Raw genomic sequence first — 27,619 nt, 5'->3', positions numbered from 1 at the left:
TTTATTTTTTGTTTGAAAGGTGAATTAGTCGTCAGTGTGATGTTTGATGAAAATCGGTCCAAAATGGCGGATTACATATTCTTTCACAACTACCTCAATATGGGTATTAAATAAAAGGGCTTCGCTACTAGAATAATATACACCATGACAAATTTCAAATCAAAGATGGCCGCAACCACAAAAATGCGAATAGTGTGTAAGTAAAGAATAACTACTTTTAACATGATATAAGTTTCTTTATGTTCGACCGGTTCCAACGATGAGGAAAAATTTAGCTCGTCGATTATCTCTGAGATGAGTGCCTGATTTTTTCTACATGCTTTGCCTGAGTCAGTTCAACTTCGAACTGGCAGTAGATTAACCTGTTTAAGTGTTCTAGTGATAACTTCTACAGATATAATAACAAAACCTGGCAAGATAATTGAAAACAGTGAGTAGGTATTAAGTAAGTAAGTTTGATACCTACATAAGATTTATTAATATTAATATTAAGTGCGGAAATAAATAATTGCGATTTATTATTCATTAGTCGCTATATACTTAAATCACACACTTTTAATATTGCAGATTTTAGACCTGACACACAGACCTGTGACCTTTCCTTCCTCTAAAGCCTTGATTGGTTATATATTATGTACTACATAATTAAAAATTACCTACAAAAAGTCTACTAGGAATAAGATAATAAATAATAATAATCTTATTAATATTAATATTATTAATATTATTAATATTAATATTCTCTATCTTACTTTTATAATTAAGTCACAATAGCAGTTTTTATGTTCCAAAATTGTATTAGATTGCGGTAGAAACAAAAGTCGGCTATATTTCCATCGCATTCATATAAACAGTTTTATAATAAACATAATATGTTTGTTGCTGCTACTGCCACATATCTCTCAAATAAATTGTTGCTATGGGATGCTTTAAAAACAAACACGGACGAAGTCACGGGCAGCCGATACAAATATAAAGTTGTAGGGAATATATGGCCGTTTTTTCACTAGTTTAAATCCAGTTTTAAAACACAGACGAAAGAGGCAAACAAGTTTGCATCCTCATATTTTATATAATTTTCTCATAACCTCTTTACATTATATATTCAAAAAAGATTTTTTTTATTTTAATTTTTCATTTATGCCAATAAAACAAAACAAGATGTTTTCGTCTTAAAAGGCGACTATATCTAATTTGCTGTCTCATACAAAGATTACTATTTAAGAATAGCTATATTCAGTATAAATTTATGCCACTAACACAATCTGAGATAGTTATGCAGTATTAACTTATAGTTAGATGCTAATAAATAGATTGCGTAGAATATAAGAGTATAGAGAGCAAAGGGTTTAAATAAAAAAACGTTTAATTTGAAAAAAATATGTTATGATTATAAATGTGAAGAAAAAAGAATATTATGCCATAATATTTTCGACAAATCTGTTTATTTCAAATAACACACTAAATAATTACTGAGTATTTTTTACACCCTGATGCACTAAATCTTAAATTAATATTAGAAGAAAGTAAGTAAATCTGGGTTAATGCTCTTATACTCAAAAACAAATAATTGACAGACAAAACAAACCTCTAACTCCGGTCGTCCTAACATCGCAATAATTCAATAATATGACCGCGAGTCTAAATATGGTATTTTCTCACTGAGGCTAAGTGATAAATAGACTAATAAGATATGGTTTCAGTTTCATATTTTTGGGTTGCTTCAATGTTTATGATGCATGAATTTACGTTAAAGTACAAGGTCAAGTATATTTCGATAAAGAATTTCGAATATGTTGTCGGATTGACACCGATAAAATCGAAAGAATTAAAAAAATAGAATTAAGAAATAAAGGCTAAGAACATCAAAGTGATTCACGAGAACATGATAGGCGCAACAGAGCAATACAAGAAGCAACAGTTACATATAAAAATAACTGATTTAAAACTACTAGAAGAAAATTAAAAAATATATGAAAACTAAAAACAATAAATACAAGGAAGCAAAGAAAATTGAAACATGAAAGAAAACTAGAGATGGAAAAGAAATCCTAGGAATAAGAAAAAATATAATTATAGTGACAATATTTTTATTTATAGTGAAGGTGAAGAAGATATCCACTGAGAAACGGACACTAAGCCAGATACTATAACAAGCATAGAATTGTGATTCTGAAAATGCAGAATGAATATTATCCCAGCAACTTTTCTGAGAAAACACAAGGGGAGAACTATGGGTTCAATGCTTGATATGAACTTGATGACTGAATTTGACACTTGCATATGTGACTTTTGCAAGTAAAATAATTAATTTCTTACAATTAACAAAGTTCTTCATTCTTTTACAAGTTACGCATTTTAACGTCCTAACGTCCTAATATTTATAGCCTATTAAGCGCCTGTTGTTCCATATTTATAAAATAGAGTTTATAAGGAAATATATAAGACTGTTACTGTGTTATCAAAAACTAAGAATCCAACTTTTAAAATAAAAATTAGATTTTTAAATAGATATTTATTTATGACCAAAAAACAAAATCGTTGACCATATTAATTAATTCCTTTCCTCTAATAAAAATTACACGAATAATCTTAATTAACCATCGGGGCCGACTGCTAATCATAATAATTTATAAGCTTAAAACGGGACGGATATAAATAAAAAATATATTGACAAAAAAAAACGAGTTTGTGATACGCAAGAAATTAATATTTTCTATAATATAAAGCCAGATAAAATTTAAAAAATACTAGATCTACTTTGTATACGGTTTTATAAAGTACTTGTTACTTAACGTTAACGTGTGTAGTAGTTTTCAACATTTTACTTCACACCGACTTAAAAATGTTTTAGAAGATGTATATTTCTTACTATTGTTATTTTACATAGTTGTTTTTTTTGTGAAAAAAATTTCCACGAATAATGCTTTTCGAAACATAATGCTCAAGTTACATAAAAAATACTCAATGTGTGCCTATAATATATGAAGAATTCCCTAAATATTTCCAGGATCCCTCAAATTGATAAGAACCACCTCCGAGTTATTATTTACAAAAAAAAAACATCAAAATTGGTCTATAATTGATACAGTAATCGCATAACAAATATATAAAAAAAAACGAGAACCTTTCTCCTTTTTTAAGTCGGTTGAAAAGTTTTTTACCATTTTAAGCCACGTTTACCTACATTTAACGTTGATTCAATTTCCATTGTACGTAAGTAAATCTTTAATTAACTAAATTGGAAAAGATAGTACGATTTAAAGACCCGCCAATTTAAATTAGCTAAACATTATAATTTTGTTATTTATGAATAACAAAATTATAACTATAGGTATATATGTAAATAACTTACTTTTCCTCGATGACGTTATTTAAGTCGCAACGGGTGGTCAACCTTTAAAACATCAATCAAACCAAACCTTTAGCATTTATGTTCGCAGCATGTTTTTAGGTAGGTGTTTTTTATGATAGCTAAAAAACAAGTATTTTTTGTTAATTATGTAAAAAATGTCATAAATAATAAAAAAGTTAAAGACTTCTATATATATAAATTAGTAATAAATATTATTATAAAAAATTTGCATGCCATTATTTGAGTATATTATGATATTACCTAATAAGAACGACTAGGTACTATATTACCACATTTAGCAAATAAAAACTATTTGATTTGATTTGATTTGTAATTTTAGTCGAAAATAGTAATGCGCTCTGTTCAATGTTTTCAGGTTAACAATATGAAGCGTTGGTGGCGGATGACCGCGCTGTTCTGCATTGTGTTATCGCTCAGCGCGCAGAAATCATCTGCGGCCCGTGCAAGTTTCCGGAGATTTCCAAGTTTCCCCAGATTTCCAAGTGTAGATGATCACAGAGTTATCGTAGGCAACAGTTTTAAGGTACGCATTTAGTAAAAAAGTAACGTAGAAAATTCTCCCATTCCTCGCTGCAATTGGATTCACCTCGTCGCCTGGTCCTGTATACGCACTAACATAATAGCGTTTTATAAAAACACTGCAACACTTGGATATACCGGTAGTCGATTCGCCATCTCTGCAGTGACCTTAATTAACACAATCCAAGTTTCGCAGGCTCTCACATAGTCCACAAACGCTAAGTAAAGCGGCCGGTTATAAGTAGGTTCCGTCTCCGTCTTCTGTATATACTCTTCTGGTCTAAGGTGCCTTTACGGAAACTGGCTTGTTCAGGAAGCTGGAAGTCGTCAAACCTACGAGCGTGACAATTCGTAAGGACTCACTAAAACAGCCACACAGCTATTAAGTATGATGTCTTCTTTATTTATTTATAGTAGTAAAGGACGGAATAAATTGATGACCCACCTGATGGTAAGATAGAAAAACATGTTTGCAAAGTATCCCATGTCCAACAATCTGAGGCGTAGGTCTTAAGCCTCTGTGTCTGTTATTACACTGCCAACCACGTCCTTCACAATGCTAGAACAATAATGGAACACAAAACCGCTGCTGAATAATTGTTAAGAATTATTAACCAGCTTCTATCCAATATTTAGAAAGATGCATTAAAAATTATATACGTCCTGTTTATATTCTCCTAGTTATTAAAATCCATAAGATATATAGTTTTACAAAGATCAGCGATCATTTTTGCAATCAAAACTTCGCACCAGTATCCACAAGGATTTTTTTCTCCTTCCCCTGCCTTTGCCTAAATGATTAATTGTTACCTTTTATATTTTTTTTTTTATAAAAATTTACAGTGACACCGTGTATCTCATTTCTTTTCATTCCGCAGCCGGTGAACGACGAACTCACAGACGATGAGCCCGCTGCATCCATCAAGATGACGCACATGCGCGTTCGCTCCGAGATCGCTATGCGCTATGCCCGCACGGCCATAATATGCAATGTGTACAACCCCAGCAGGAAACCGCAGGAAGCCACTTTTGATGTGCTGCTGCCTGACACCGCCTTCATCAGCGGATTCACTATGTAAATAAATAGCACGCACACACTCTCACACACAGACACACACATGGGTACACACACACACACACACACATGTGTGTATGTGCGTGCCCTTATCAGCTACTTGCGTAAATGGCTGCCCTTATCAGCTACTCGCGTAAATGGCAGGTATATGCATGTCGTTTGCACCAGTTACTTTCAAAGTATTTGAACATACACCTGCAAACCGTCGCATAGGTTGTGAGTTGTGACGTATAGGCAACCAATATGCCCCGTCCATGGACCCCTTGCGGCCGAATGTCATTATATTATAAATATCTCCAATCTATAGTATATCCGTGTAACGACATTTAAGCTATGTGATTTATTACATAGTCACCACATTCATATTTCAATTTAGATGATTATTAAAGTTTGAGAACAAGTTTTCAAATTATAAGGGGGTTTAGATATTAAAGCATATAACACGTATATTTCGATTAACTCTCATTGATTTATTCACTCGTCACGATTATAATTTATATAATGTTTACAAAATTTTAAACAATATATATAAACATCCTTATAAATTATATTGCGGATCGGATTTCAAGTGCTGCGCGGTTAGATCCAAGCAAACGTTGGTTAGCGAAACCGAAAAGGAAAATGGAACCTCAAATACCACAACCTTCTGTACCCGAGGCAGATATTAGTCAATTTGGGAATTTTCATTATCTGAACTTTCTCTGGTATGGTCTAATGGGAGGCTTTGACCTTGGCTAGTAATACCACACTACCGTCTGTCTCTGCCACACGTATCTCTAACAGGTTGACCCGCTACTATCTTAGACTGCATCATTTAGCATCAGTAATCAGGATTACATTGCAAACTTTTTTTGGGTGTCTGTCAGGTCTATTAAATGATCTGAATTCTAATGGGCTTTGGAGGGTTTTAACGATCATTATTCTATATAAGCAAAAATAAACGGGACAAAGACTTTAAATGTTAATTCGGGCAAAAAAGGGACCTATACAATTTGCCAATTCTTAAAATTCTTAAAGAAGGAATATTAATAATTTTTGCCCCGACTGGGCATTGATTCCAGAACGTTGTAATCGGTAGTCGAAAATGGTAACCGCTTGACAAACGTGAAAACTTCTATAGACAACTTTATCAATACAACTAGTAAATAAATACGAATATTATCTTGGTACACGACATTGTTGTGTCATAAATATGAGTTAAAAAATCATGTGTTAAACAATATTTTTAACGTAGTTCATATTGTATTATATATTTTAGGACTTTGGGTAAAGAAACCTATGAAGCATATGTAAAAGAAAGAAAAGAAGCTAAACAAATATATGACGATGCAGTTAAACAAGGAGCTTCTGCTGCTCACGTTGCTACAAAGTAAGTAAATTACGAACAGAGAATTAAGAATATTTTATAAAAGCTTATCAATACATCAAAAAAACCTTAATTAAATAATATGTAAACTACTGCCATCACAGAGCACGTGACTCAAACGACTTTACGATAAAATTCAACGTCGAAGGCAGAAGTAATGCAACGTACCGCTTGAGATATGAAGAGTTGTTGGTTCGTCGAAATGGCGTCTACAACCATGCTATCAATCTGCACCCTGGCACGCTTGTGCCTAAAATGGACGTCGTTGTACACATCAAGGAATCACAGAAGATCTCTGTACTGCGGGTGCCTGAATTGAGGTCCGGAAACGAAATTCATGCGACAGAAAAAGACGCACGTGAGTTCACACATTTACGAAGCTTAGCAGCAAAAAGAGTTCCTTCGCTTAACGATGATTTTAATTCTAGACAAAAAAAACCGTGCCCATAAAACAACGGTATTTTATTATCTCGAGTTGCTACCAAGAAAAAACACATACATTAATTATTTTAACCTTATTTAAACTAAAATCTTATGGATACAGTTCTCTACTCTCATGAATTTAAATAATGGATTTTATTTTACCTAGAGAAACATTAAATAAAAAATTTTTGAAGTGGAACTTGCTTTAAATGTATACTTATAATAAACGTGTATCTAATTGAAGAAAAAATAATAATGAATCAATAATATAAACAGAAAACGCTAACGCTGTAATAAAAAGAGGAAAAAATGAACGGGAGGCTACAATTACATTTACACCTAATCTGGAAGAGCAGAAAAGACTTGCTGAACTATATGCGGTATGTTTAATCATTAACCTCTTTATAGAATTAGCCAATGTTAGACTAACGAACGCATTTAATCGCTAGTTTAGTTTATTCCAATCATATTGCTATTAAATAATATAAGTTGATGTTTTAGGAAAAAACGAGAAAAACAGCTGACCTTGATTCTTCAAACGTTGGCTTCGATAGTGCAGAGGAAGACAATGAAGTTGAAGGTCTCTTGGGTCAATTTGTAGTACAGTATGACGTAAATCAGCCAGAAAATGGAGAAATTTTGGTAGGTCAAAGAACATTTTTTTTTAAATTATCTATAGGTACTATGTGCTAACAGTTACTAGCTAATCCCCACGGTTCAACCCAAGAGAAGTACAGGTCGCAACGTAATGATACAAAGTCTAAAACTAAATCATTATCATCATCATCATCATATCAACCGATAGATATCCACTGCTGGTCATGGTCTTTTGTAGGAAGTTCCAAATTCCACGGTTTTGTGGCGCTGGGTTCCGGTGGCTACATGCGACGCGCTTAATGTCGTCTTTCCACGTCGTTGGGGGTCGACCAACGCTGCGTTTACCAGAGTGGTGCTACCATTACAGCACTTTGGGACCCCAACGTCCATTTTCTCCGATGCCGGCCCATTGCCACTTCAGCTTCAAGACTCGTTGAGCTACGAGTATGTATCTTTGGTTCTTCTACGAATCCCCACATTTCTGATTTGATCACGGAGCATAGCTCTCTCCATCGCCCGCTGATTGACTCCGAACCTTTTTATGAGGCCCATCTACAACTAGAACCATCGTCAAAAAACTTGGGCCATAGGTAAGCCTATTTGGCTGGGCTAATATGAAATTTGCTAAATGCAGGTCAATGATGGCTACTTTGTGCACTTCTTCGCCCCGAGCTCGTTACCACCGTTGAGTAAGCACGTGGTGTTTGTGCTCGATACATCCGGCTCCATGGTGGGGAATAAGATTGAGCAGTTGCGGAAAGCTATGATCGCCATTCTTTCTGACCTAAACCCAAGCGACTATTTTAGTATCGTCGAATTCAACTCAGGTGTTAAGGTAAACATTATATATTAATAATTATTTAAACACTTGTATCTTATTTTTATTCATAACATTATTCTAACCACTATACCATTTATAACATCGTTGTATTGTATTTGCATTTTAATATAATTTTCTCTGTGGTGTACAATATTATGAAATTTATTCAATTTATTATTTATTTTGTTGAAATCAGCATTCTTTTTTATTTTCTTAATTCTGTGGAATGAATTGCCGAGAGATATAAGACAGTCACAGACATTAACTTTAAACATTATATGATATATAATTTTATGTATTAAAAGTATAAAATACTTGTAAAACATAAAATTATATAAAAGTATGTTATGTATTACAAGTATGTAAAGTGTATGTTATTTATTAAATCACTGGTTATTAACCTTTTGCACTATACCATTTTCCCTTACATGATTCTTCAATCAAGGGCTGTCTAAAGGAGATCTCTTAAAGCAATCAGACCGCCTTTGCGCATTTTATATATATTTTTTATTTCTTGTTTTCTCTGTATTTTGAGCAAAGACTTTATCTATATATCTATCTCTTTTCTGATCAGGTACACGAACTGAAAGAAGCCAAGAAAGCACTGACACCTTACTATACAAATCCCGATGCACCTGTCGATATAGTGCCACCTGCACTTGCATCGCCAGATAACATAGCTTCGGCAAAGATTATTGTAAACAGACTCATTGCTGAGGGAGGTAAAAATCTTATAGTTTATTTAATCATAAATCTGATACGATAATCGTCTTGATAACTAGTTCATTAGTAGAAACTGACTGAGATGAGAAATAAGTTTTGAAAACCTAAAATGTGAAAACTGTTTACGTTCGCAGATTTAGCTTACGTCGTAGAGTTATTATAAACAAGTTTTATTGGTGGTGATGTTAGATCATAGAAAGACCATAGCACATTAAGTGTCCAAAGCTTTTCGCTGAGAGACGGCTCCCAGCGGCCGAACCACTATGCGAGTCATAAGGTTTTGGTTTTTTACAACAGCGTAGGTACATTAGTTATCTCAGAGTGTTAGAGGTAAAGTAGTTTTAAACCTAAATGTTTTGTTAAAATTCGAGCGCTGTGAGTATCGTCTGCGGCGACAAAGTGACGCGTACATAACATTTCTTGCGACTTGTTATTAAAATTTTCATATGTTCGAATTGAGTGGGCGTAGTAGTAAGTAGCGGATTTTTGTTAAAACATTCATCTTACACTTACGAAAACCGACGAATACTAAGTCTATATTTTTTGCATTTAAACAGGTACCAATATATATAAAGCCCTTGATGTGGCCATTAATATTGTACAAAGCGGAGATCTTCAGAAAGCTCAAACAAATTCGGCAAATGTATCGTTGATATCTCAGTATAACAACGGAACAAACCAAAATAAAAGTAAGAAATTTTTAAGTCAAATATTTTATTTAAGATAAATGTCTTAGTTAAAATAAATATTGTTCTATATAAAAATCTTAGCAGACGCTAATATAGAACCTTCCGAAATATAATTTTGTTGGTCAAATAATTATTGAAATGAAAATTTCTTGTATTATGGTATCTACTGTATTAATTATATTTATGCTTTAAGATGAGCTGGAACCCATTATAATCTTTTTAACGGACGGCGAGCCAACCGTGGGAGAAACCAATCTTGACCGCATAATCACGTACTTGTCCGAGAAAAACTCTGGCCCGAATAGAGCTACTTTGTACTCACTTGCTTTTGGTAAATATTATAGCTTAACTTTACAACGTCATTATATATAATATGATAATGTTACTTATCCATACTTTTATTATAAATGTGGAAGTGTGTCTATTTTTTGTTACCGGCTAAACCACTACATCTTGACGAAATTTGGCACACAGGTAGCTTGCATTGTCGACCTTTTCTTATAGTAATAATTGACCAAGCAGATGACCCATCTGATTAGCAACACCTCGGACGGCATGCAAGGAACCTGTCCTACAAAGTGTCACGATGTATCCATCAAAATGAGGCGTAGATGTCTCAAGCCTCTTCTGCCTGTAATTACATCCGCAGCACAGCATTGCAACGATGCTGCTTGGCAGCAGAAATAAGCATGTCACAAAAAGGTCTACTACCACTATAAATCTGAATGAATAAAATATTACCAGGAAAGTATCTAGCGCCATTTTCATTACATTCCCCAAAAAACCTCGTGCATGAAGTCGCAGGCAACAGTTTAACAGTATTAATAACAATGAACATCTTTCTAGGCCTTAACATTTATAATTGTAGTACTTGATAGCTGCTTAGCCTGAATTCTAAGTTACCTCGATCGTTGCTGATCTATTGTGATGGCCGGTATCTAAAGTTATTTAACAAGTACTAGTGGCTACCAGGAACAGCAGAACTTTCTGGGCTAGAAGTTGTTTAGGCCACCTCAGAGAATACTGTGTGTTAAAATTAAAGTCAAATACTTTAATTCGTTGATAAACATAGATGGGAAACATAGATGGAACTCGGTTTTTTGGTCGTATAAGTACACCACACACACATTCAATGATTCTTGAAAAGGCGTCCATCTTTGGTTTGACTAATAAACAGTTTACATCATCTTAAAAAAACGTTTGAAAAACAACTCCTTTGCGCTAAGAATTATGTATGTACGCGTATGTCTACCGACTTAAATATTGAAGTATTATATTTAGTACTTTATGTACCTGAATTGCCACATTGCGCAAACCAATAATCGAATAAATGATTTTATTTTGCAATCCTTATTTTTCTTATCCAAGCGGTGATAGCCTAGTTGTTAGGATATCGGCTTCAGTTTAAGTCCCAGCAAAACCCCTCAATCCATGAGTTATGTACGTCTTAAACAATTGAAATATCACGTATGTAATACCAGATAATTTCTACCGCGCACTTGTGGAACTCAATTCCAATCTGATGTGTTTCCTACAATATACGATCTAGGGTTATTCAAGGGGCGGATAAACCAATTCCTTAAAAGCCGACAATGCATCGGTTAAAAACTTGCTGCAACGGTGAAGGAAATCGTGAGGAAACCAGCATGCCTGAGAGTTCTCCATAATGTTCCCAAAGGCGTGCGAAGTCCACCAATCCGCACTGGGCCAGCAAAGAACTACGGCCTTGAACCTTTATTTTTGTGCAAGGAGATCAGTGCGCTTTAGTTAGCCGGTAATGGGTTTATATGAGGATGATGATTTTCCTTTTCCATTCGTTATCTATTCTCTATATAAGGAAAAAAGAGATCTTTATATAAGGAATGATAGTGAAAGCCGATTTGCACTTTTGTCTAATCCCGAACAACCCGTATAAACAGGTGAAGATGCAGACCGCGTTTTCCTGCGCAAGCTGTCTCTCCGCAATGACGGCTTCATGCGGCACATCTACGAGGCAGCTGACGCGGCGCTACAGCTTCACGACTTCTACCGGGAGGTGTCCTCACCGCTTCTCTCTGACGTCAAATTCTTATATCCCCGCCGACAAGTAGGTATTTTAATTGGGGACTACGTCGATAATAATTTATTCTCATAGTCAACCGACGACGCTAAAACGACCATAACCCATACCTAACGTGTCTCTTCGGGGATTCGGGAGTGTTCTAAGCTGTTTGATGAAAATCGGTCCAAGATGGCCGCCACAAAATGGCGGATTTAATATTTTTTTACAACTCCCTCAATATGGGTATCAAATGAATGACTAGTAGAATAATATACACTATATAGTCGGGGGTTTCTTAAATTCTTTATTTATATATTGATCGTGTGATTTTTTTCAGATAAAAGAAGGGTCGCTGAGCCAAAGTCGGTTCCGCACTATCAACGACGGTTCGGAAGTGGCTGTAGTGGGTAGGGTCGCTGATAACATCAATGAAATCACGCCTCAGGTGCTTGGATTAAGGGCAGAAAGAGATGGTCGAAGTCGGGTATGTTATCTAATTCAAACTAAAATATTACTGGCTGTAGTTATTTTGTACCTATATATTTAAAACAGGATCTCTCTCCACATTTGACATTCTCATCCGCAGAAACTTTACGAAGTAAATCCTACAGTGCCCGTGACTCAAAACAAAGATGAGTACTTGCCCTTAGAGCGGCTTTGGGCGTACCTCACTATCAAACAACTGCTGGATAAAAGTGACGCCGGCGATACCAGCCAGAGTGGGTCAGAGGATGACAGTTCTGAAGAAAGACCTGAGAAGAAAGCTCTGGCTATCGCACTTAAGGTAAATTAATTATTATCCGTCCATAACTCGTTTTATCAGAATTTATCTCTTTTCTAAGACACCTCTATTTTATATATCTATTTACGCATAAAATCTTCATTGTTCGTATCCATACCTATACGTCAAACACAAAATAGTCTTTGGTCAAAAAGCGTATTACGTATGTTTATATCCTCACTGGCACAGGGTAAAGATGAGATTTTCGACAAAGAATTTCAAAATGTTGCCCACCGATAAATATATAAATAAATAAATACAGATTGACTTAATTAAGTGTGAAGTAAAAACTTTAAAACCTAAGAAAAATGTATATGTATAATTGTTCTTGTTAACTTATTTTTTTTACGAATTCTAGTCAACGAATTCCATTCAAAGTTATCAACCGTTCGATGACAACTAACTAGTTAAATAAAAAAAGTTTCTTTAGAAGATTTTATCCACAATAAAAAAAAATACAGACTCCTTTATTATTCATCTGAGTTTATCTTAGATATAAACAAAATCACAAGAGTTTATCTTAGATATAATTTTCACAATTCTGTTTTTCCGTTTGTTTGTTACGGCTAACCATCAAACAGAACTGAACCGATTTTGACGGAACTTTCACAAGCAATGCACGGGGAGTAAACATAGTTTCCTTTCTATTTTACTTTCATTTCTAAAGGGATTGAAAGACAGAAGACTAGTCTTACTTCTTTTAAGGGTTTAGAATTTTGGTATTCAGTTGGACGGTAAAGGGGTTAATATGATGAAGTTAAATAAGAGTAAGTTAGCGTGCCTGATAATTAATCGTTTAACATGTTTTAGTACTCGTTTGTTACGCCTCTGACATCGCTAGTGGTTGTCAGGCTGAACAAAACCGATGTCGTAGAGGCTGTGGATGTGGAAACTGTCGACGACCCAAGTGAGTACCTATATTACCATCTGCGCTTGCCGATATAATTTCGGTGATGTGCACAGGGTTTTTAACGGGGGTAGGCATGAAGCAGTAAGATGGCATAAAATGGGGAAAAACCCTCCTCCTATAAGTTTTACATAAAAGTATTAGGTTAGTCAGTGCTTTTGTGCGTCTAAGAAGTGCACACCATTAATTGCAATATGAACATGAATCAACTTGGTTCCTTTTTCCCAATTTTTGATTGTTTTCTTAATATTGTCATGACAACTTATATTATATATTTGAAGTGATTCACTCACTTCTTACAAAAAGATGAACGATTTAGCTTTGACAAAGGTTAAAAAAATAATAATAATATTAACGATAACCCCTATGTACTTTTATTGCCATTGTCGTGATCTTAAAAAATAAAATGGTGCCAGCAGCGTCTTGTGTTAGCCAATACCATATGCGCTATGAGTGCATAGTGAGTTAACTTTTTAATACAAGCTATGACACTCATTGAGACTACCGGAGAGCAAGTACAGCCGAACCGACTGCCTGCTTCAAATCCCGTCCGTCCGTCCATCCGTCTATCCGCCAGTGGGCTGAACCGTAATAGGAGAGTTTTTTTTTACAGTATGTGTAAATTTTTTTTACAGTATGTGTATTATTGCCGCTTCAACAACAAATAAAAAAAAAAAAAAAAAAATAGTGCCAGCTTAAAAGGAATGTGTTTTTTGTTTGATTTTGCTTGATATTACTCATTATGATAATACTTTGTAGTGTTTCATATCGCACCTTAGTACCTGATATCTCCTAACGCCACTTAAACTCGCACTTAGCCGGTTTTTTTTATTCTATCTTCCTTATAAGGAAAAGAAAGATAGGGTATATTAATTTTATAAATAGGAAAGTGGAATGGGAAAGTGTGTTCGTTTGTTTGCTTGTTTGTCCTTTCCTCACGTAAACAATCCATTTCATTTTTAGCATAGCGTTAATTGAAAGGACGGAGAGTAACATGGGCTACTTTTCATTCCTGGAAAACAAGCGGTTCCCACGGGATGTGTAAAAATTAAACGCGGACGATTAACTCGGGCATGCGATAGTTTCATATCATGTAACCGTTATATTCTTATATCACTTTGCAGGTTTCTCGCTGTTTAGTTCATCCCTTCCGCTCAAGGATTTGACCTATACCAGTGCAAGTACTGGTAAGTGCATTTTTTTTTGGTTTAACAGTCCGTTACCCATCTTGTACTTGTATTTGACGACCTCTTTGGCGCAGCGGTGAGCGCTGTGGTTTAAATGCGAGTCCCGGGTTCGATCCTCGACAGGAGCCATTTGGGAATATTCTCTATAACGTTCTTAAAGGTCTGTGAAGTCACCAATCCTCACTTGTCCAGCGTGGTGGACTACGGCCGATGTCCTTTACATTCTGAGTGGAGACTCGTGTCCTGTGTGTGTAGTGAGCCAATATTTTTTGCAGATAAATATTTGAATTTCATAATTCAAATTAACTATACTTAGGTATTTTATAAATTAATATATCTAATAGTTATTTTAATTCTAAAACAACGCATTAATCTGTAAAGCTGTTTAAATAAACGTTCTCTTATTAAATTTGTGTTATGTCTGTTACGGTAAAGAGGCGGTAATGACTCGATATAAAGTTATGTTGAATTACTAAGTCCGGTCTGTCAGTCTTAGTTATGAAATTGGTCAAGTCCGTGCCTCGGAGAGCACGTTAAGCCGTCGGTCTCAGCTATTATCACTAACTTGTGATAATAGTCGTTAAAACCGACCAACCAGCTTTTGCGCGGTGTGGTGGGTCTTTGATTCAAAACCCCTTCTATGAGAGAGGAGAGCCAAGAAGTGGAACGTTATTAGGCTGAGCTTGTTGAGATAATTTTTACCGATCGTATTCTTCAGATGAGGGGCTTACCGTCGCTTCAAGCTTAGGACCTGTGCTGTTTGCTCGGGCAAGTAAGTTAACAAATTTTAGATAATATAATCGCGTACTTATGAATGCATTTAGCGCTTTTGGTTTTTTTGGAAGATCTTCTGGAAAATCTTAGACTAACTGTATCTGTATATTAAACATTTTTGCAAAAAATAACTGGGATACGTTAGAAATAACAGACGTCAGTAATAGAACGTTCTATTACCTATGTCTGTTTGTCTGTATGTGTGTTGGTTTGTAAGCGCATCACGCAAAAACAACAGCCTATTGATTGAAATAAAATATACTTTTCATCCCGAAAAACAAAGGATAAACGAGAAAGTTTTTGTTAATTTTACTCCATATTCGCCATTTTAAAATTTTTTCTTTGATTGGGAAGTTTTTATTATAAGTTTGATTATGTGTTTGAACTCTCTATACTAAAGAATTACCAGTCCTGTCTGTCTTCAGTTGCTGCTAAGTCTACTTAATTCGATATTAGGTATTATATTGTTAGCTTTTAGAACTAGAGACTGTAATGTGGGCTGAAACCCTATTATGTGGTATTATAATAACTTTTTTATTTCTTAACTAATTGTTCTTTAAAGTTAAGAAATAAAAAAGTTTTGAACATTATTTCATCAATGTTTATTTCTACAGCCAAACGCCACAACTCCGGCGCCAGTTTCGGTAAGTTTTTTTTCGCTTTCGTGTAAATTACTTAACTACAATCTCTCGTAAAGTTAATTGATAATTTATTTAGGGTTTTTTAAATATACAACTACAAGTAAGCCCTTGACTACAATCTCACCTAATGGTTAGTTATGAGTCCAAGATGGTAACGGGCCAACTTGTTAGGGTATGGCAGTTATATTAAACCCATTTCGGGATATCTTAATTTGCTAATTTATTAATTGCTTGCATTACTAGGCTTTTCTTCTATCCGTTCTTTTCTGCTCTATATTTCTATTGCTATGCTCTATATTAAATTCATAAGAAGTTGATTCAAAAATAAAGATCGCCCCATGTCAAAATTTTAAAGGCGCAAAAAATCCTGTTTGTAAAGATATTTGAAAATACTTTATCTGCTCGTTCCTCAGTACTAAATTTACGCATAAGCAATATTTTTAAGATCTACTATAGGCACACGATAGTGTGGTCAGCCATGTTCCAGCCAATATTACACGAACCATTTATACAATAATTCACTGTTTTTTTTCAGGTGGAGGATACGCTAGTGGTTAGTCAAAGAAAAGTTATATGTTGTTGGTTGGCTTATTAATAATAATAATAATAAAATATTTTTATTTCTTTCATCATTGCTATAAACAGTTTAGTATAAATAAATAAACCGGTTCTAGAGACAAAAATGAAAAAATAACAGTTTTGGCTTCAGTATCGGTTATAGAGGGCACTCCAACAAATCTTCAATGTACAGATTTCGACCCGGCATAAATTTATTATAACTATATATATACTACCTACAAATCCGAATAATTTGCGGCTGTTTGTCCTACACACTACTGTACATACACCAAATGTTTCATGTAGGACCGCGGACAATCTGACCTAAAAAATCTCACTCAAAAAAGGCGTACCCACAAAAAGGGCAAACAACACCACGTCCTTATTTGTCTTTTACACATTTAAAAATGGATGTATTTATAAATAACTTAATTATTATTATATGACATTATAATAATTAATTTCCAATTTTTTTTTTTGTATAAAAATAGTTATTAACAAATTATTATTAAAAATATTTGCAAAAATATAAAGGAAAGAAAAATTATGTCATTCTTCAATTTGCACATGAAGGAAAAATTCTCATTTTTTTTATTGCAGTTTCTCTAATATTAGTAACCTTTACATGCAGCGGCACCTCCGCTAGATTATTCCATATTTTGGCCGCAGTAAGGAGGAAAAGTCGTTTTCGCATAATAAACTCTTTACCATCAAATCAAAATGGGCCTAATGTTATCCTATAAATACAGTCGCAAATCCTGTACCTCTGATTTTTGTTTCACGAATGTTCTGTCAAAAGGTCTCTCACAGTCGAATTAATATCCAATGGCGTGCTAAACGTTATTATGATTTAAGCTCTTAATTTTTTAAGTTTGTGTATCGTTAAACAAATCGATAAAGTAAGTCACGTTAAGTTTGACATTTATTATCTAGTTTGTCACAAACAAGAAAAACCTTTATTTTTTATTTCAGGTGGACATTCGGCATCATATGGTGGATATGGTAAGTTTAACAATTAGTTTCGAAAAGTTAAACTAGCTACCTACCTATTACAGTAGTCTTAATCACTGACGTAATAAGAAATGAACTTCGGGTCAGCGCTCAAAAAAGTCCGAACCAAAAGGGTGTGAAAACGCAAAAACGGTATGAATTTCGCGCCAGTCTTCATTTGTTCGACTAACAGATTACACGTACAGAATGGCATACTGCATGGTAAAAACATGCAAAAATTACTCAACTTATTTATGAAATGGTGACGGCGTATTTTTTTCAGGAAGTAAACGATTGTTTTATCATCTCAAACTATTGTTTTGCTTAGAAGCACAGTATTTTATTCAAATTTTGCATTATATCTGTAAACCGATCACGAAACCAATCAAAATAAACAATAACTAGCGTATCTGTCCTTTTCGTACGCGTTGCGCTGCATAGACAAAAATAGATAGATAACGAACGATTGGAAAAAATGTAAAGTAGAGTCGCTTATTGTATTTAAAAAAAAAATTGTTGCGATTATTCATTTGTGGGAAGGTAACCCTACACATCATCACGCTAAGACCAATAGCAGCATAACTTCTTCTTCTTAGTCATTTCAGTCTTGACAGACTGGTCGTGGTCGTCATCTGGGTGTTGTGGCTCGCTTGACAATACTTCGCCACTCTTCTCTAACGGTTGCCTTTCTTGCGCATTCATGTAGAGGAGCCTCGATTGTAGCCTTCACTTGGTCCGTCCATCTCATCGGTGATCTTCCGCGTGCTCTGGTACCTTCTACTTTACCTTGAACCACAAGTCGCTCAATGGACATGTCATTACGCCTGGACACGTGACCGAAGAAACTAAGAATTCGCACTTGAACTGCAGAAGAAAGGCGCTGGTTGATGCTGAGGAGCATAACACTAATGAATAATGTTTCTAAATCGTGTTTTTTTCCGATGCGTGCGCTGCGTAAAAGATTAAAGTTGGCAAAGTTTTCCCCTTTAAAAGTTAAAAAAAATCCGTAACAGCTTTTAAGCATGGTTCAGTACCTATTTAATGGTAACCAAATTTGTTCTGAAACAATGCATTGGTGTTTGCGAAGGTGTTTTTATAAACGTAATTTTAATCCTTATCCAAATAAATACGTTATTCATCACAAGTATTTAATTTGCCCGTATTTGCACGGGCGAAGGTGCAGGGCACTGCTAGTGGTAAGATAAAACGATTTATTTAAGTATACAATTTAATTCAAATTCTTAAATTTTTTATTCATGTAGTAGTTAAAGTCACAGGCACGTATAAAGCGTTGATACATATAATATGTTACAATTAATGTTAGGTGATGGCGATAACTACATACGTTACCTTAAAACTAAAGCTAAGAGGGTTCCGAACGCAACCTGGTCTAAGAAGAGCCCACAACAAACGTAGCCGGGTTTTTTTTTGTTATCACCATCTCACAGTCGAATTAATATTAAACCTTTCAACGACTTTTGAAACGTTATTATGATTTAAGCTTCAAATGTTCCTAGTTTGTTTATCGTTAAACAAATCGATAAAGTTAGTCACGTTAAGTTTCACGTTTGTTATCTAGTTTGTCACAAACAACACTGAATAAAGATTTTTTTCATTTCAGGTGGAACTCATTCCCTACCATCATCAGGTTATGGGTATGGAGCTAGTAAGTTTAGCAGTTTTTTTTTCTAAAAGTTAAACTCATTAACTTTTACAGTAGCTTTAATACAAGATTTGCTCGCTCATAATCGAGGAGTCACTTTTGCATATCATACTCTGCGGCTTCAAAGTGAAATTGGACTAGCGTCACTGGGTTATCGGCTAATCTCAGGAACTGCTAGTTTTATTTCAAAAAATATTTCAGTGTTGAATAACCCATTTAATAATGTTTTTTTTTTAATTAATTTTAACGAGGAAGGTCTATACATCATCACGCTAATGGCGTGCATAAGTTTTTCTGTCAGGGTATGCGTTAAAAAAAATATTTTTAATTTTATTTTGAGAGAGAGACCTACCTAAAAAATTTTTTGATACCTACTTGGTATTAAAACTCGATCATTCCCGCTCTCAAAAGGGAAACCGAAGCCTTACCCACTGCTTTTTTTTTTAAAAAATGGGTTATTAAAAAAAATAATCGTCATCTCATCTCAAATAGTTGAACTTGCAAGTACAAACAAAAGATATTTTGTAAAGATTTTCAAACGGCACGGTGAAATCGTGCGCTTGATTTTTAGAAATGGCAATCGGATACAGCCCTAACATCACATACAAAATTAAACCGTACTGATGAAACTATGCACGTGTCGATCTTTTATCTTCAATAAACCTTTTTTTTCTCGTTGGGAAATCCTCATGGGTACCACGGCAGGGAAGGCACAGTGATTCTTTCGGATTCGATAAAGTTAGTCAATTAAAGTTTGACATTTATTATCTAGTTTGTCACCAATCTCAAAAACCTTTATTTTTTCATTTCAGTTGGACATCATTCGACATCATACGGTTCGCATGGTAAGTTTAACGAGTTTTTTTCGAAAACTTAAACTAACTTCCTTTTAAAGTAGCCTTAATCGAGCGCTTAAGCGCTCAAAACGTCCAAAATAAATATAAAAACGCAAAAACGGTATGAATTTCGCACCAGCCTTCATTTGTTCGACTAACAGATTACACACAAAATGGCATACAGCATGGTAAAACATGCAAAAATTATTCAATGTAAATGATGATGGAGTATATTTTTCAATTCAATAGAATTGTCACAAGTAAACACCAAGGATGTTTTAAATTAGTTTGTATGGAAAAATAAATATGCTTCTTTTGATTAAATACTTTTACAGGGAGATTCCTTATGAAATATACTTATGCACCCTTCAACAGTATTTCGTAATTCCGTTACACGTTGTATATCTTGGAAAAAAAGAAAAATTTATACTAACTAGGCGCTATTACTTTAAGGGATCTCGGCGTAATCTTGATAATATTTAATCTAAGTTTTTATTGTTTGCTGACGGTACCATCAATACTGTACAGTAATTATACAGTTAATACAATTCATAACATACTGTTTTTTTTTCAGGCAGTGGATTCAGTAGTGGTAGTGGATACAATAGTGGTAATAAATACGGTAAGTGCGAATTTTTCTTAGTTAAAAATTGAAGTCTGTCTCTCCTGTTCATGGTCTAGTTGTATGTTACTAGGTGTTTTTCGATGAGTAGTTCCCACTCCGGCACATGGGGACCCCTACATCCGAAAGACCTCCAAATTCAAATTCAAATTCAAAATTTCTTTATTCATGTAGGCCTATCACAGGCACTTATGAAGCGTTCATACATACTTGTTGACATAATTGTAAGGGGATGGTGATAACTTCGTTCGCCAACCTAAACCTAAAGCTACGAGGGTTCCAAACGCGCCCTGGTCTAAGAAAAGCCTACAAAAAACTTAGCCGGGTATTTTTTTTTTTGTTATCACCATCTCACAGCAAATTTAATTAGCTGAAGCTAGAGCATTTCACACCCAAGCTTTTTTATCGTTTAAGTAATCCTTAATATTATAATAGGATTTTTCTGTAAGCTTACGTTTTATATAAACTTTGAACTCATTGAGAGACATCTCAAAGATTTCATTTGGTACTCCGAGCTACATACCTCACTGACTGTATGATGATGTAACTCTCTCCATCGCCCGCTGAGAGACTCGTGACGTTTTGTACTTTTCCATACAGTCAGCATTATTACAGATAAATTAGATTGGATGAATATTATTGCACTCATGTTAAAGTTTTTCTACTTAATTTATTAAGAGGGGTGAATAGATAGTTGATTACTTCTTTTTAAGACAGTTTTTACCGCTAGATTCCATTACCTAAACAGAAAAAGATTTAACAAACAAAAACGAAGTAAAGGAGAAAGTTAGATAAAAGAGTGATATCATAAGGCTACCTCTGTTTCCCATCATACGGTTCGGAAACCTAAAAGTAGCCCTAGTGCTTTGATGTAAGTAAGTAGAAAGTAGGTTTCGTACTATATTATATTGCCTTGTAATCATCAGCCTTTTAACATCCCAGTAATAGAAACAAGCCTTCCCTCTCAGAACAGAGGGAAGACGATAGATTCACCACACTGCTCGGCATACGTTGGTGGGTATTAACGATTTTTGCCACAATTTCACATAAAAATATGTTTTAAAATTGCATAAAGTGGGACATACTTGAAAATTGAAATAAATAAACTTATTTTTTTATTGATAACATGTCACTTGCAACTGCCGAGCTAGCACGGGCGGGTGATAAAAATTTTATCCCCCGATTATAGCCCCAGACAAGGAATATAATGAACGTGTCAACCTGATAAATCACTGGAACATTGAATAGGAGAAGATTACCCCCGTTTATTAATACACATATGTTATATGGATATCATTTCCATATAACATTGTGCACAGTGCTCTGAGAGTTGATAAAGCTGTGGGAGAAGATAAATTTATATCCTTTCCCCGGGGATATAATTGTCTCCGGCCCATGGTAGCCGTGCTGGGACCTAAAATAATCCTGAATTTCCTAGCGGTGTAATGTTTGCAAAGGTAAAAGCATTTCGTATTTTTATTTCAGCCAGTGGCGTCCCTAGTAAGCCTTATGGTATGTTAAAACTATTTATTTAATCATAATTCTAGTTCAAATTTTTTTTATTCATGTAGGCCTATCACAGGCACTTATGAAGCGTTCATACATACTTGTTGACATAATTGTAAGGGGATGGTGATAACTTCGTTCGCCAACCTAAACCTAAAGCTACGAGGGTTCCAAACGCGCCCTGGTCTAAGAAGAGCCTAAAAAAAACTTAGCCGGGTAACTTTTTTTTGTTATCACCATCTTCCAGTAAATTTATATTAAGCTGTGTAGCTAGAGCAATTCTCACCCAAGCTTTTTTATCGTTTAAATAATCCTTAATATTATAATAGGATTTTTCTGTAAGCTTACGTTTTATATGAACTTTGAACTTATTGAGAGACATCTCAAAGATTTCATTTAATAAATTGTTATAAAATAATATACAATTGCCCTTTTATGAATTTGCAATTTTGTGTAGCCTAGTAAACTGCACAACGAGTTTATTTTTGCTTCTTCTATAATTTTTTTTACCGACTACACTTAAATAGTTATTGAACTATCCTTGATCAAGACGTTCTTAACCTCAATGATACGCGTGTTATAAGAAAGAGGGAGAAAGGTTCCCTAACCTAGGCGATTAGGCCGTCCCTGTCCCGAACTTTCTCATCATAGTTCGCTTGGACTCCGTTCACTGCCAAAACTACTTGTCGCGGTTTTTTGATCAGGAGCCCCAAAATTACTATTGCAATGGGATTATGTCCCTACCTACAAGAGGGCAATAAGTTATCGAACAAAATGGTACCTTCATACTCTAGTAAAATGTAAATAAACTATATTAAAAAAATGTTATGAATTTTCTTAAAAAATGCGAAAAAAACTTTTTCCCCAACCTAATAATTTATCCGATATAATATTATATCGGACTATACATAAAATTAATAATAATAATTACGTAAAACGTAATTTGTTCAAATACAAAAATGCTTCTTAAAATTAATATTATTAAGTAATTATATAATAACCTTTTTGGACAAAACAATCAAAAAAGAAAGAGAGAAAGGAAACATCTTTATTAATATTCTATGTCATATACATCAATTAATTATTTAAATTATGCATGCACTTTAGCGTAAGGCTCCACTCTACCGCCTCCATTAGGTTTCTGAGCAGTTGTAGAGCAAATATTTATTTCTTGCTTTTTAGTAGTTTAACAAAGTCGGTTATTTTGTCAATTGTTTTTACTGTTAAAAGACAACTGAACTCGCGTGATTTTTTGTCGGAGATTGCCCGACAAGTTTCGAACCCATTCGGGGCTCTTAGTAATAAGCATGTTCGCGCGTCGTGACACGACATACGCTAAGACTCGTCGGAATACAATGTCGTTATATAGGAAACACTGGAGATGACGCGACAGTCGTCCAACGATAAATTAATCGCCACGACATATCACGCACGCAGCCCAATTCTCCAATGTTAATACTTATTTAATAATATACAATACATTAATACTTATTTTTCTGTTTTATTAGCGGTTCCTATACCAACAACGAATAAGACACCTTCCCTCAATCAGCAATTAGAAGCTGAGTATCACTTACAAGGATATACGTGGGCACTTGAAATACTGAACACTACGGAAGGTGCCCTCATATGGGACAACTCTGGATCGCCAGTTGTCCTGAAGCTTTCTAAAGATCTCGATGTGAGGATAAAAAATGTTTACTTTTTTATTTTTAGCAATTTCCCTTAATGAAAACCCCACCCCAGTTGGGGCTAAGCTTAAACATTAAAATTATTTAAACATTATTAATTTTTGAATAACTGAAAAAAACAAATTAATTAGTTGAATAAAAATAATTAAAGTGAAGCACAGGTTATTCCCATTAAAGTGATAAAAGTAGCAAAATTATGATTAGATTAAAATATAAAAAAAACAGAGATACTGTAAATTACATCATAAATAAATAAAATGTTGCAATTATTAAGTGTTAATATAATATAAAACGATTTGTATATAAAGATAACAGATTAACTAACTCATATGCCCGCACAGCCTTCTGATTCTAATTAAATAAATAAATAAATATACTACGACAATATTAGAAGATTACGTATAGGCGGTCCTAGGAATTTTGTTCGAAAACCGGGTTGTGGCATATTTGAAACTCCCTCTGAAGGCAGCAGAGCAATGACGTGGTAACAAGGATGAAGGTCGCGGGCAACAGCTAGTACAATATAAGGAGGTAAATATTAATTTTATGATTTGAATAGCCTTCGCAGACGGATGTAGGAGACTACGAGTGCTGGCCGGGGCAACCGGTCGGGTCGCCGAAGGCGGGGGTGATGTGCGTGTACCTCACACGCTGCCTCGCTGCTCGCGAGTACAATTTCCTCGATTACCAATACAACTACTGCCACGCGGGTCATGGGTAATCATACCAATATTACCTATCTTTAAATATTTGAGTGATCTTTCAACAGACATACCGTGTTTTTACAAACGGAATCTCCAATACGCATAATGGGTCCGGCGGAGTGGCTATGCCAGACCCTTGCCAAGTAAGCTACACGGGTTTCTAACTCACCGTCTTACTGTAAAGTCGCAGGAACACTTTTACAAATAAAAAAACTGCGACAAAAAAATTATTTCAACAGCCAGTCTTTCCGAAAGAGACCGTCAAGGATTAACAATCGATTTCTGCAAACTACTTAGTATCCAATAAAAAACATCCGTCAGTTTCGAACATTTCAGTATCCTCAGCCTATTACCAACTTCTGGACAAATGTCATCTCTCTCGAGGTGAAAGAGATAGAGATACATTCTGGAGCCCTCTGCGGGTTAGCGAGATAATAACTGGGACCGATTGCTTAACGTGCTCTCCGAGACATGGGGTTTTATATCGCCCATTTCCTAACACTGATTTGTCACTGATCAGAAACCCAATTAAAAAAAAAAATTGTTCCTTTCCCGGAATCGAAGTTAGATCCTCATCATCCGTCGTCAAGTTTGAGCCGTTATACCATTGAGACGGCAATGCAACCGTTATTGTTTATTATACAAAATCACTATCCCATATGATTTTTTTGTTATATAAGTATCAGAAATTACAAACTTAAGCTTATCTTTATGAGATCTCTGCCAGCCACCCTTAAATGTGATATGACCTTATAAGGTCAAATAAAAGTACAATATAAAAATATAGAATATTAAAAAAGTATATTTTTATGTATTGAGTATAATATACATAAACTCTTAAATACATCACACCCAGTCAAGTCAATATTTTGTATACTTTACCTGCTGTAATTAATATTGTTTGATTTTCTACCTTATCTGTAAGTATGATTGTTATATTCCACATTTACTTTCTCTACCGTTAAGTTTATGTATTAAAGCTTAAAGCTTCAAGCTTTAAAGAATGTATAAAAAACATTAAATACATCGAGGTGTCATACTATTGATTAATTTCTTGTTGACAAAGTTGCCTGGAAGCAAGTCGCTCCGCTTTCATCTCACGCAAGATAGAACAATGATTGTTAAATTGTAAAATGATGTTCAGCAAAAAACTCAGCAGTTGCTCTTTTCCATCATCAACAACTTACATTTTAACATTAATTTTTCTTCATCTTGTGAGAGATGAAAGCGAAGCCGGATGCTTCCAAGCAACCTTGCCATTAAGAAATTCATCAATTGTATAGTAACCGCGCTGTAATATATGTGTTTTAACATATTCTTTAAACTTATGCATTGGTAAGTCCAAAATAACCTTTGGAATCATATTATAAAAGCGTATACTCAATCCCACAAATGACTTCTGCACTTTTGCAGACGATATGCAGATGACACTAATTTATACCATTTCTTGTAAGTCGACATTGGAATGCGTGACTTCATCTAGTAGATATTACGTATTAATTATTACAGCAAAAATTAAAACTGTTTGCTTTCTTACTCGACAGGTATGTGTACGCAGGTGTTTGTTGTCCCAGTAGTGAAATCGAGAAAAAGCCTTAATAGGCCCTTATAGATGCGTATCTAGTTACATCAATCGATTGTTTATATTTAATAAGGTGTTATGTTGCTTATAAATATGCATTATAATGGACATAATACCGTACCATATACTTATATATAAAAAAATACATAAAATAAAGGACTACCCACTTTACATGTTTGTTTTATTTTCTTGGCAGAACTTCACTCGACTAATGGGGTAAGTGGGAATCGGTGCATTGCCTTAAATAAAAGCAACAAAAATCATTACAGAGTGTTTTCAAGTTTAGTAACTATCATATAAACGGTGATAGCCCAGTGTGTAGGACTTCGACTTCACTTTTGGGGGGCGAGTTCGAATCCCAGCACGCACGTCTTACTTTTCTGAGTTATGTGCGTTTTAAGCAATCAAAATATCCCTGGCTTCAACGGTAAAGGAAAACGTCATCAAACCCAATTATAATAATAAGGATTACTTAAACGATATAAAAAAGCTTGGGTGTCGATTGCTCTAGCTTCATAGCTTAATATAAATAAACTGTGATATGGTGAAACCAAAAAAAAAAATACCCGGCTAAGTTTGTTGTGGGCTCTTCTTAGACCAGGGCGCGTTTGGAACCCTCGTAGCTTTAGATTTAAGTTGGCGAACGAAGTTATCACCATCCCGTTACAATTATGTAAACAATTATGTATGAACGCTTCATAAGTGCCTGTGATAGGCCTACATGAATAAAGAAATTTTGAATTTGACAAAATTTGGGTAAGTGGGAATCGGTGCATTGCCTTAAATAAAAGGAAACTCAACAAAACTCATTACAGAGTGTTTTCAAGTTTAGTAACTATCATATAAACGGTGATAGCCCAGTGGGTAGGACTTCGACTTCACTTTGGGGGGGCGAGTTCGAATCCCAGCACGCACGTCTTACTTTTCTGAGTTATGTGCGTTTTAAGCAATCAAAATATCACTGGCTTCAACGGTAAAGGAAAACGTCATCAAACATAATTATAATAATAAGGATTACTTAAACGATATAAAAAAGCTTGGGTGTCGATTGCTCTAGCTTCATAGCTTAATATAAATAAACTGTGATATGGTGAAACCAAAAAAAAAAATACCCGGCTAAGTTTGTTGTGGGCTCTTCTTGTGGGCGCGTTTGGAACCCTCGTAGCTTTAGGTTTAAGTTGGCGAACGAAGTTATCACCATCCCCTTACAATTATGTAAACATATATGTATGAACGCTTCATAAGTGCCTGTGATAGGCCTACATGAATAAAGAAATTTTGAAAATTTTATATTACTCTACTCTACTCTACTAGTATTTTGTAGTAAACAAGGTAACAAAAAAGTGCAGTGCAAACATATAGGAACTATTTTCGTGCTGCAGAAGAAGGCTGTTCGTGCGATCCATAAAATAGGTCCGAGAGGTCTCGCAATGATAATTGACAGATACATTTTAAGATGTTAAAATAATAACAGTCTTTAGCCAATACATATTTGAAAATTTAATGTATGTTCACAAAAAATCTAAATTTAAGAGAAAATGTGACTGC

General features: G+C 34.7%; 1 protein-coding gene across 1 annotated transcript; it reads left to right on the top strand.

The window, feature by feature from the left end:
• The first annotated feature begins 352 nt into the window (after positions 1 to 352).
• On the top strand, positions 353 to 26,230 carry LOC120637916 (inter-alpha-trypsin inhibitor heavy chain H4-like). The gene is made up of 27 exons (XM_039909983.1): positions 353 to 445; positions 3,732 to 3,899; positions 4,774 to 4,970; positions 6,229 to 6,339; positions 6,441 to 6,694; positions 7,036 to 7,139; positions 7,261 to 7,401; positions 7,991 to 8,191; positions 8,751 to 8,898; positions 9,457 to 9,588; positions 9,782 to 9,919; positions 11,508 to 11,674; positions 11,967 to 12,113; positions 12,216 to 12,413; positions 13,221 to 13,317; positions 14,442 to 14,504; positions 15,223 to 15,276; positions 15,893 to 15,922; positions 16,455 to 16,472; positions 17,450 to 17,479; positions 19,089 to 19,133; positions 19,943 to 19,975; positions 20,541 to 20,588; positions 22,074 to 22,100; positions 23,603 to 23,775; positions 24,345 to 24,502; positions 26,034 to 26,230. Exons 2-27 carry the CDS (start codon positions 3,741 to 3,743, stop codon positions 26,086 to 26,088), a joined length of 2,928 nt encoding a protein of 975 aa, XP_039765917.1. The 5' UTR covers positions 353 to 445; positions 3,732 to 3,740; the 3' UTR covers positions 26,089 to 26,230.
• The last annotated feature ends 1,389 nt before the right edge of the window (positions 26,231 to 27,619 follow it).

Source organism: Pararge aegeria, chromosome 4 (genome assembly GCF_905163445.1).
Source record: "Pararge aegeria chromosome 4, ilParAegt1.1, whole genome shotgun sequence".
NCBI classification, from domain to species: Eukaryota; Metazoa; Arthropoda; class Insecta; order Lepidoptera; family Nymphalidae; genus Pararge; species Pararge aegeria.
The sequence above is the reverse complement of the archived record's forward strand: the minus strand, read 5'-3'. Positions and strand labels throughout refer to the sequence as shown.